This window comes from Lactuca virosa, chromosome 9, assembly GCF_052849685.1.
Source record: "Lactuca virosa cultivar CGN04683 chromosome 9, Lactuca_virosa_CGN04683_v6, whole genome shotgun sequence".
Classification (NCBI taxonomy): domain Eukaryota; kingdom Viridiplantae; phylum Streptophyta; class Magnoliopsida; order Asterales; family Asteraceae; genus Lactuca; species Lactuca virosa.
The window spans coordinates 88982956-88995244 of NC_136434.1; the positions used below are offsets into that span (position 1 = coordinate 88982956).

At 31.7% G+C, this 12289-nt stretch overlaps 1 protein-coding gene across 2 annotated transcripts; it reads right to left on the reverse strand.

Moving 5' to 3' along the window:
- Nucleotides 1-1329: 1329 nt before the first annotated feature.
- LOC145141211 (protein trichome birefringence-like 34) lies at nucleotides 1330-6898 on the reverse strand. Of its 2 annotated transcripts, XM_079074525.1 has the most exons (6): nucleotides 6763-6887; nucleotides 6470-6671; nucleotides 5661-5838; nucleotides 5169-5365; nucleotides 4835-4993; nucleotides 1330-1866 (listed from the first exon to the last, which is right to left on the reverse strand). In XM_079074525.1, exons 1-6 carry the CDS (start codon nucleotides 6794-6796, stop codon nucleotides 1518-1520), a joined length of 1119 nt encoding a protein of 372 aa, XP_078930651.1. In that variant the 5' UTR covers nucleotides 6797-6887; the 3' UTR covers nucleotides 1330-1517. The 2 variants fall into 2 exon arrangements, with proteins under 2 accessions (XP_078930651.1, XP_078930650.1); XM_079074524.1 differs by having other exon boundaries at nucleotides 6470-6898.
- Nucleotides 6899-12289: the final 5391 nt, after the last annotated feature.

Sequence of the window (12289 nt, forward strand, 5' to 3'; positions counted from 1 at the left end):
TGTGTTAATGTGGTATTTTGGGGAACTCACTAAGCTTCGTGCTTACCGTGTTATGTGTTATGTGTTTCATGTATCTCAGAGGATCGCGGGAAGGCACCGGCTTGATTGTACACACCAGAGAAAGAGTTATGTTTTGAGGATCCTTGATTTTTAATGGAGCTGTGTTTTGTAATTTGAATAAACGAGATTTCCATACAATATGTTATGAAAAGTATGCGATTTTAAAATGAAAAATCTGTTTGAAAACTTACGGTGTTACAGTAGAGCTGGTCGGAATCAACAACAATGGGGGCATGGGCGGATGGAATCGACGATGATGGTGTTGGGGAAGGCTTAAGTCATTGTTCAGGGTGGGGGTGCCAAATGAAACTAGGTTAAGAATATAGCTATTTGGGAGGGAGGCATCGGGGTGGAATGAAAATGGCAAGCGAGAAATTACAATAACGACTGACCTATGGTTTATTTTCGAGAAGAAATTAGCAAGGGGTTACCATAGTCACTAATTCCTTGCTAAACCATCATTAATTCCTCTCTAAATTTTATGTTTTATTATTTATCACTTAATATAGTTTTTGTCACTAATTTGTTGTTGATTTAGCTAGGGTTTTGAATCCTTTGCTAAAAGTCCAGTTTCTAGCAATGATCCCGATAGATGAATTTTGCATACAAGATTATGGTGTTTATATAGAAAATATTTATTTTGAATGAGATGAACCCTTAGAAATTCCCTCATGCGTTCCCTTCATAATTATGTGATTAATAAATCAGTTTAACACCTTATATGAAAGTCAACACACATATTTAGTCTATCTAGTCATAGACTAATGTCATATCTATTATATCATATGTATTAACATCAAGGGACTAAAATGTTATTCTAGAAAATTTTGGTACAATATATAACTGTACTTGACATATAATTAACATTACAAAATGATCATATGGCCATACTAGTAGGTTATTTTACAACTGGAGGATCAAGAAAGGGAGGACACACTCAAAAAATGTGGAGGTTGCTATATGGTAATTAATTTGGTTTTTCTTAAGAAGCTTCAGGAGATAATGCATGGAAGGATTCAATAGACGTGTCACACAATGAAGGAGCTACTGATGGTTGTTAAGTAGACAGCTTATTAGGTTCACTACCTAGCTAATTAGCTAGTGAAGGTAGGTACTTAAGGGAGTTTAGCCGATGAAATAAATAACAATAGAAGTTAGAGCAGTTACCTATTTACAACTATGAGTGCTACAATAAAATAGATGGATTGTAGTTGCTAATGATCAAATACTTGTAATTTATACAATAGACAGGATCTAATTGTATTCTACTTGTTAAAAAAATTACCATTTGATCTCCCACATATGATATGTTTTGTACACTTTTATACTAGCAACCACATTGTAGTCATTAGTATAAGTCGTATATACTTTGGCAATATATAAACTTTTACACTTCCAAAAAAATTGTAAGTTAACATTCAAACAAGTGGAGTCTTGACGACAATTTTTGAGATTTTTTATTGTCGAAATATATAAGCATAAAGAAGCTCATTCCACACATCAGGCACACCAGGAAGACACCAATGTATACAATCTGAATAGCTACTAGGGTTTGATAATTGTTCTTCACTAAGTGTCTCCCATTGTTTTCTATAAGTTGATGGGTGTCCTTCTTTCCTGTATTCTGAAAGTTGAGTTATGTTGATGATTTCAACTTTCAAACCTCTACTTTTCAATTCATCAATGGAATTTTCAACTATTTTCATCATTTTAGGATCTGTTCCGCTACCTGCATATCCTTCTTTTGTAATCAATTTTGTTTCGTTGTAACAATTTTGGTCATTGGATGCACCCCACTCCTCGGCCCTACATTTATGAAAAGGATTGAAGGGTTGCATTATGGTCACATATATAAGGAATAATTGCTTTTTAAAATAACTCCATATCAACTTTCTTTCTCACTTTTAGATCACATTTTATTCACTACAAATAGGATGTAACCGGTTTTGCAAACCAAATCGAACAAGAACCAGATTCAGAATAATCGAAAACAAATTAAAAAGCGAACGGGAACCGAGAACAGAACTGAATACCACTAAACGATATCAACCGGTTCCGGTTCCAATTTCGGTTCATTTCTACTAAGGAGTGTGTTATCTAAGAAGGTGTTTGGTGTCGGAACCGGCTAGCACCGGACCGTCACCGAACGAATCAAAAACCAAAAATGATGGATTGAGATGACCAGGAACCGGACCAAATACAACTAACCGGTTCCAACCGATTCAATTTTCCGACTAAAAGACTCATTCATAACTACAACACATTATAAATATTAAATTATCATAGATGAAAATCTTAGTGAGAGGAGATATATTAAACTTAAATAAAAACCTTGCTTTGAAATTGCAATTAATAGATCCCGTTAGTCTATTTTTATACACATTTGGTGTTGTTGTTTTTAAATAAATTATAGAGAAATTCTTAGGTATTGACTATTTGAGTTCTCCCTCCTATGATATATATATATATATATATATATATATATATATATATATATATATATATATATATATATATATATATATATATATATATATATATATATATATATAGAGAGAGAGAGAGAGAGAAAAAAAAAAAGAGAAATGAGGGTTCAATTGAGAAAAAAAAATGTTGAGAATGAGGGAATCATTCTCAGCCACACATTTATTTTGTCGTAAAACACTTAAACGTACAGGCGGAAATGGATAACGGATACACATGTGTTTTCCAACCAAACATGTTTCCTTAAACTATGCTAATCATTATCTTAATATACCCAAAAACATACTTTTTTTGTTTTTTTGATTTTTAGAAAGCTATTTTTATCGAAAAATTATTTTAAATATATCAAAATTCATAATTTTTTATTCTCTATAAATAGACATCTATATTGATATAGTTTTAAGATCAAATAAAAAAATTATTTTTTTAGAGTTTCAGCTCTTGTTATTCATAAGTGAACAGTACATTCGTTATTCACTTATGAATAAAACGTATGCTTAACTTTTTTTTTTTATAGTTTGAGTATCGTTCATATATAAATATAACATGTAATAAAGCTTTCTTACTTAAAATATATTTTTTACATCATCTTTTGTTCGTATATTATATTTATATATGAATAAAACGTGTATGAGTTGTCGTCATATTTTATATTCATATATGAATAAAACATTTATCAGATTTTTGTTACAGTTAATTTGTTATTCATATATGAATAAGTAGTATAAATGATAGGAGTGGCAATTTATGACACGACACGACAAAAATACACGACACGAAACGATATTGGGACAAAACTAAAAATTGAATTCGTGTTCGTGTCGTGTTCGTGTTAACTGTAAAAAACACGATGTCGTGTCGTGTCGTATTCGTGTTCAGAATTCGACACGAAATTGACACGATTTAACAGTCTATCGTGTTTTTCGTGTTTGTCGTGTTTATCGTGTTATATTTGATAAAGCGTTTCATTAAATAAACTAGTTTTTAGTATATGTTATATTTGTCGTGTCGTATCGTGTTTGTCGTTTTTTAATTCGTTCGTTTTCGTGTTAGTTAAAAAAAACACGACATCGTGTCGTGTCGTGTTCATGTTACATAAAACTTTTTCGTGTCGTGTCGTGTTAGACAGAAACACGAAACGATAGCACGATTTGCCACCCCTAATAAATGATACTTAAACTGTAAAAAAAATTAAAAATATTTTTTTGTTCATAAGTGAATAACGAATGTACTATAGTAAAAATCTGATGCATTTCTGTTCACCTATGAATAACGATAGCTGAAACTATAAAAAAATAAAAATTTTAATTTATCTTAAAACTATATCAATATCGATGACTATTTGTAGAGAATAAAAAATTATGAATTTTGATATATTTAAAATCATTTTTCGATAAAAATAGCTCCTTAAAAATTAAAAAACCGAATAAAACTATGTTTTAAGATATATATTAAGGTAATTATTAGCATAGTTTAAAGAAACATGTTTTGTTGGAAAACACATGTGTATTTCTTTCATATTTCCGCCGGTACGATGGAGGCTTTTGCGGCAAAAATAAATGAATGGGTGAGAATGATTTCCCCATTCTCAACCTTTTTTATTTTCTCAATTGAAATAACCTCTCTCTCTCTCTCTCTCTATATATATATATATATATATATATATATATATATATATATATATATATATATATATATATATATATATAGGCAATGGTTATTTGGAAAACAAAAAAACCCTAAATTAAAAAAACCGTAAAAATCATAAAAATGTATACAAAAATACCTAGACATTACAAAAAAAAATTCTGAATTTTTTTATCAAAAAATCGCAGCCTTTTTGACAATTTCGCTGAAAAATAAAAAATAAAAAATCAATTTTTTTTTTTTTCTAAAAAAAAATTTTCAACGATTTTATGTTAAAAGCTGCGATTTTTGATAAAAAAAATTCAAAAAAAAAGTTTTGTGATCTCTAAATATTTTTTTTATGTATTTTTATGTATTTTTATGATTTTTAGGGTTTTTTAAAGTTTTTTTTGTTTTCTATAGAACCTAAACCTATATATATATATATATATATATATATATATATATATATATATATATATATATATATATATATATATATATATATATATATATTCATGTTAAATATATATCTAATGTATCCGATTCCATCTCCTTACGTTTCTTTGGATTAAAATAGTTGAACCACAGGACCAGTGGCGTAATATATGTATATGACATATAATGATGGTAAAGGTTGAACAAAATTGGATTAAATTGTTACCTTTCATGAGTAGGTGACATGCTAATAAAGAACAACTGAGTCTTGGCTCGATCAACTTGAATCTCCAACCAATCCGACCATGTCTTTAAAGCCATTTCATAGCTACGAAGCATTTCCACTTCCTTATATATCCCATTTTTATCTTCAAACGAACCCCACCTATTAAACATTAAATTTCAAATCCAGCCTTTACGTTACATATGTTAGCTACATATAAATTAATTGTATGTAAATTAAAGAACAACTTATTATTCTTTCTCCAACCTTGAAGACTTTATGTAAAGTAACTATTTAATAGACCTAGAATTAATTTCTAGATTGACTAATAACTTACAAGACTTTGATATGGGGTCTTCTCCACCAAAGATAGGAATTGAATACCAGTATATCAGCATCAGTCCAAAACCTAGCATGTTTTTCAATAGATTGAGATCGAACAATCCTTTCTGGTAGCTTATGGTTCACTGGATCATCCGAGTTAGACTCGACTAACAATGGTGCCCAATAGAACTCGATCGATGCATTGTACCCCTTCATTTCATACAATATTCACACAAAATTAAGGAATATTGACAATTTTTAGAACTAATATACATGAGTAACTACACAAATTTTAATTAATTATGCCTTTCAAAAAAAAAATAGCCTCCTGAAAGTAAATGTTAATAGACGTTAGAAATGTTAGCTTGATTTCCCAAACCTCTCACCCGAGGCATTCCTTTATCATCAATAAACACGAATAATATTGATTATGATTCAACGTGCATGCAAAGCTTTTTTGGACGAGTGCAATATATAAAAAGATAATGTTAAATTTCTTACGTACCACGGCTTTGAAGGAGATTAAATTAGAACCATTGTAGTTCATGAATTTGAGGTTTGGATCCTGGATGGATGAATCTAAAAGGCAAACCATTGAAACCCATTGGCCTCTATTTAAAGAATCCCCTACAAACACCATCCTCTTATTCCTTAGCCTCTCCAACAATCTTGTTGCATTGAACCTTACATGAAAACATCAAAATCAACACGTTGCAGCTTCTAGAGCGAGAAAAAGTTAGAAAGATCATATCAAACTATTTTAGACCGTACTTGAACATGGAACAGCTGATATACGCTCACTATTTACATTAATGTTCTATACTGTTTACTTACCTGCTTGAACCATATCTTGTTTCATGAATTCAAAGTCTCAACCTGCGGTGACCATAATATCTACTTTGAAATAAATAATAATTTACAAAAGAAAGAATTGATCTAACTTTGGCGTTAATTAACCTCACTTCTACAGTGAAAACAGGACACATTTGAAGACTAATAAACTAAAGGTGAAAAGATTCTACCTTGTGTTTATCGATGAAGCATTTTTATTAATCCGACAGCAAAAGAGTTCAACGCAACAACTTTAAATTTCAACTATTTGACCAATTTCGAATTGAACTCCAGTGACAGAGTTAGTGAGGCTAGCATGGAAGTGTGTTCCCCTTCCATCTTTTGTAGTAAATTAGAAAGATCTTTAAAAAATTTATATGAACTCAATGTAAAAATCTGTACCCGATTTACTAAACTAGCCTCCTAGATTATTTGAAGAGAGAGAGAGAGAGAGAGAGAGAGAGAGAGAGAGAGAGAGAGGACCTTGGAAGGTCACAATGGTGAGGTTGCCATCTCCAGTTCTGATAGCTCAAATCCTCCCTTCCAAACTTGTTGCAGGCCAATTGATCCGACATGAATTTGCATTCTTTCTCTTTGTAAAGAGGGTAAGACGTGTTATCAAACACCCATTTCCCAGAAAATAAATTGCACTCTGACAATGAATCGCCTGAAAACATATCATCAACTGACGCCGGAATCATGTTAAATGTGACGTACTCTCCCGCCATATAAACTGCTCCGATGAAAAACACAGCAAAAAGAAGTGCAACAAAAACCTGAAGTATACTGAACTTTGTTGATGATCCCCATGTTATGGGAACCAAATGTTGGTTTCTCGCCACCATTGCAGTTAACCTTGATTCCCGTTTGGGAAATCTTTTTCTTTCCTACGCAATTTCCAGCTTCTATATATGTAGCGTTTTCTCCCATACTTAAAGTTTCTAATAGTTGGTGGGATTTAATGGATTTTTTTTTTTTTTTTTTTTTTATGATCTTTTGATTGGTGTGTTAGGAGTAGTGGCCAACTTGGAAACCCATTGTATCTCAGGTACCTCGTCAAAATAATTATAATAACTCTTATGGTAGGTTTGACAGAGAATATTAAATTTCATTATATTTTTCAAAAAAAATCAAGGTAATAAACATTAGTCATTAGCACATTCTATTGGTTCAGAGAAGTCATCAGAAAAAAAAATATAAAAAGTCCATTTACGGGATCGACTTACATGTATATGGTTGATTTGATTACTTGAACAAAAGCCAAAGGGGACAGTTGTCGCTTATGGTTTTGTTATAGAGGTATTAAAATAGAAATTTAAGATGAGTTTGGATAATTGAATCAAACAAGTTTATAGATCAAATAGTGAAATGTTAGGATTATAACACGGGTGGTTGTGGCCGTCACCATTGTGTTTTGTATTAAATTTGACAAACTTAGGTACTCTTTTGGATGACTATTTAACTACCAAAATTTCAAACTTTAATCGATTCAATATGTTAACCAAAATATATGACTTCAATTTATACCTTTTCCCATAATTAATTACTTCAAAAAATTGATTCCCGATAATTCTTTTTAGTTTCTTGGTGTGTTGGAGTTGTGGGGTGGCAAAAAGAGACACTACTAATTGATGGTTAGGTTGTTGCCGTTTGGAGTTGTTGGTATGTCCAAGTAGTATTCGTTACCGTCAAGTCTCTCTCTCTCTCTCTCTCTCTCTCTCTCTCTCTCTCTCTCTCTCTCTCTCTCTCTCTCTCTCTCTCTCTCTCTCTCTCTCTCTCTCTCTCTCTCTCTCTCTCTCACATCCAAAATATTATAGTACTATTTGTTTTATTGATTAACTAAAACTAATTTTGTTTTAATAGACACAAAAACTTTCAAATGTCTAATAATTAATTAAGACCTATAAATTCAATGTTAATACTTCAAAAAATGGAAACAGCTTTTTTGTGATCCAACATATATGAGAGACGAATGTAGAAATGGTTCGGTTAACGTTTGATAGGAATGATGTCTAAGTTCTATTGACGGGGTAAGCAAATATTTAAATCTTTATGATAAATACAAACATATACTTTCTCCGTCCCAAAATTATTATCCACAGATAAAAAACACACAGATTTAAAAAAAATTAATTACTACTAACTTTACACACAGATTTAAAAAAAAATTAATTACTACTAACTTTATTAAATGAAAATGACAATTGTACCATTTTGTTTCATTTAATTTCATCATTTTGTTGCATTTAATTCCATTATAGGTTAATTAATAATGAGGGGTATTTTGGTAAAAAAATATATTTATTTATAGAAATGGGCTATGATTTCAAGACAAACCAAAAATGAAACATTGACTATTAATATGGGACGGAGAAAGTATATCCGAGTACGTACTTAACTTAAAAATACGTTTGTTTGAACTAGATAAGTATACGACTATAACAGCAACAATAAGGCCGGTGGGTATCTATATACCCAACACCACGTGAGTTGAGGTGCCACTGCGGTGTTGAAATGAAAAAACCTCGGTACGCGCGTTGCGCGCAACAAGTATTCGCCGAATGCTTTTTCCTTTTGTTGCCTTCAAAATTTGAAATAATTTTGTTCTCTATTATAAATAAACATAATATTTCTATTTAAATCACAACACAAACACCAAAATACTTTGTATATGAACTTCAAAATGTCATTATCATCTTCGACTTCATCAGATACATTGGCTTTACATGAATCAGAGTTTATCGGGAACGTTATGTGAATAACACTCGCTTATATATCTACAAGAAAACAAAGTTGAAAGTTCGCGTTAAAAAATCAGACAATGACCTTCATAGAAAATTGTGCGGTTTGGAACAACCATCTTGTACAATACTACTTTGTTGATTATGTCGTCTAAGCTAAAAAATTTAGACGTCGATTCCTGATGAGAAAATTAATATTCCTACGCATTGTTGATCATGTGAATAATCAATTTCCATATTTTTTAACGAAGTAAGACGTGAGAGGCAGACAAGATTTTCTCCAATTCAAAAATATACAGCGGCAATTTGTCAACTAGAATTCAGCATGAGACCAGACTCATGGGAAGAGTATTTGAGGATATCAGAGAGAACAGCACGGGAATGTCTTTACAAATTTGCTGAAGTTTTGATTATCCTTTATTGTGACCGATATTTACGCAAGTCTACGGTTAACGACGTCCACCAAGTTGTATACGACACATGAAAACAAGCATGGATTCCCTAAAATGCTTGGTTTTTTTTTTTTTGAACAACAAGAAGATTTAATTAGAAACCAGACTAACTAGAAGCCAGAATTATAACAAGTTCAAACATTCTCTAGTCGGACAATTGCACAAAGTCTGCCAATTCAACAATTTTCCTTTTTTACATCTAAATTTGATCTAATTGAAATCCAAAAGTTTCACCTCACTCGCCAGATCTTGACTGTTCCTCACGACATTGTTGAATGTGTGATCATTCTTGTATCTCCAAATAACCCACGTAAAGGCCATGAGCACAACAAAAACAGTGTTTTTTATATTTTGAGGGATAGTAGTGTTGTTGTCTATTTGAAACAATGTTTCAATAGAGTTGAAAGCAATTTGGATTTTGTCCCACCACATGTGAAGTATGGAATGAATTTGAATCGCGGTCGAGCACTCCATGAACAGATGTATCTCCGACTCATCTCTACTGTTACAAAGCGGGCAAAGTGTCGATTGAAGATGAACGTCATTTCTATCCACGTTGAGCTTTGTGGGCATCCTCTGTAACCTTGCTCTCCGTACTAAGATGTTGACTTTTCCGGGACAGATCTGGTTCCAAAGAGTCTTGATCATGTTTGGCTTTAGCCGGTTGTCATCTATAATTTTTCTAAACGATGCCACTATGTATTTTTCATTAGAATCTCCAATCCATCTTCATTGATTATCCTAACAATAAAAAATATTGTTGATATGAATCTGCAGCTTGTCTAAAGACAAGTGTAGGTGACTAATGGTACCCCAAACACCCTCATCTTAGCATTGGAACGAGTCCGACCAATACCATTGTCTTGACCATGAATGTTATGCAGTCCACGTCATGCCACATACTACCATTTTCGGTTCTAAATCTCCACCACTATTTAACTAGCAAGGCATAGTTAAAGGCCCGCAAGCTTCCGATTTCCAAGCCACCATTTTTTTTCTTGTTAAGCACTTTTTCCCACGCAACCCACACAATCTTTTTATTATCTTGATTACCTCCCCAAAAGAAGTTACATCTAATGCTTTCAAGACGTTTGATGACAACAATAGGGGCTTTATAGAGGGAGGAAAGGTATGACCCAAAGGCTACCAAGAACAGATTTACATAAGATAAGACGGCCACCAATTGAGAGATTTTTATCTTTCCAGTTAGATAGCTTTTTGTTGAACTTGTCAATTAACGGGATCCAATTAGATTTTCTACACATGGTAGCTCCGATAGGAACTCCAAGGTATTTCATCGGGAACGAATCAACACCACATTTTAAGTTATTAGCCATGTCAACCATCTCCGAGTCACCAACACTAACATCTATCACTTTACTTTTTGAGAGATTTACCTTGCACTAGTACAAAAATGACCTACGGTCACACTTTTCAAAAAACGACCTATGACACTTTTTATTAAAAGTGTGGCCAAATGTCACTAAAAAAACCAGTGACTGCTTTTGGATACATTTAAATTAGTTTATGTGGCCATTGTACAAATAATCAAAACTTTAACCACACTTAATTATACCAAATGTGACAATTATTAGCCATACTCGAACGATGTGACCATATATCACCATCAGCTACGAATACTGATTAACATTATGATACATTTTTTATATGAGACAATAGATAAATATATGGTGACATGAGACAATTTTATATGTTTCTATATCATGGTGCCCTTTTAGACATATGAAAGCCAATGTAGCTAAAAGGTGATACATATGGTCACATTAAATATTTGTGTGTCCATAGGGTGGTGTTTACTAGTGACTTAGTAAAAGCAAGAAAACAAGTTACTTTTAGTGGTAAATGGTTATGTGCCTTTTATTATGTGTGTCAAAATATAATGAATTGGTTTTAAAAAACAAATATTGTGAGTGTAAGTAGCATTTGGTTATGGTTACAATTAGTATGTGTGTCTATAAGTAAATCTAGGTATAGAAGACATATAATGTCTGATCAGAATAATTATAGTATGGTCATTAAATGTGTGACTATGATTTTATAATGGTAATTATTTTATACCAGTGTATGTCTAAAGTTAAAGAATAGTCTACATAAAACGAAAATATGTTGTTGTAAGTATTTACTATAGTGACTTATTAATATATTTTGTGCTTCATTTTTTTATTTTTTTGGGAGAGGGAGACCCTCTAGCAATTTTTAAAAAACAAAAAGAATATGATAGAAAATGAGGAAGGGGGTTAAAAGGGGTCATAGGAGACTTTTACTAGTGATGTAACATGATTAAAGCGAGGGAGACTACAAAGTTGGATAGAGAACGAAAGACATAGGGGTTGTTTGGCAGGATATGAATTTTTAAGATTTGGATTTTTAAGAGGTCTGAATTTTTAAGAGGGTCTGAATTCTTAAGATTTGAAGTTTTAATATGTTGTTTCGTTGGAACCTCTGAAATTATGTGCTTAATTATAAAAATGACCATTTTACCCTTTGTATTATTTTTTACTAAATTCAATGTTTATTTTTCTAAAATACAATGCTCTAACTGGAAAGGTGGAAGTATGATGTTATAATATATAAATCAATAAAAGTACATTGTTATTTCTTACATCTAACCCTTTACAAAAACAATCTTACAATAGATATGAAAACAACCTGAAAAGAAGGACACTAGTACAGAAACGGAAACACAAATTGTGTATATAAATTGCAATTTGAAGCTTTTGTTCCTCAAAATTCTACCATGACAACTTTGATGTTGTACAATGCAAAAAATGGATTTTTCACCCAGACAGATTCCATATGGAATGAAATTATAAACATTTCTTATAATCTTGATATTCACATAATTTTGGGGCTAAATGACGCTTACATTGAAGCCAGGTTTTTTGATGAGGTAATCCAAATTATACATCAATCGGTATCTTACTCCAAAAATGGCTTTATGTTCACAATCATATGCTAAACACCTACAAAAAATATTCAAACCAGTAGGTTAATCAAAATGATTCAGTCACATAAGCAACGAGTCTAAATGCAACCATTCTATAAATCAAGAAAAGCTTAAACTAATAGATGATTTTAGTAAGGTGGCA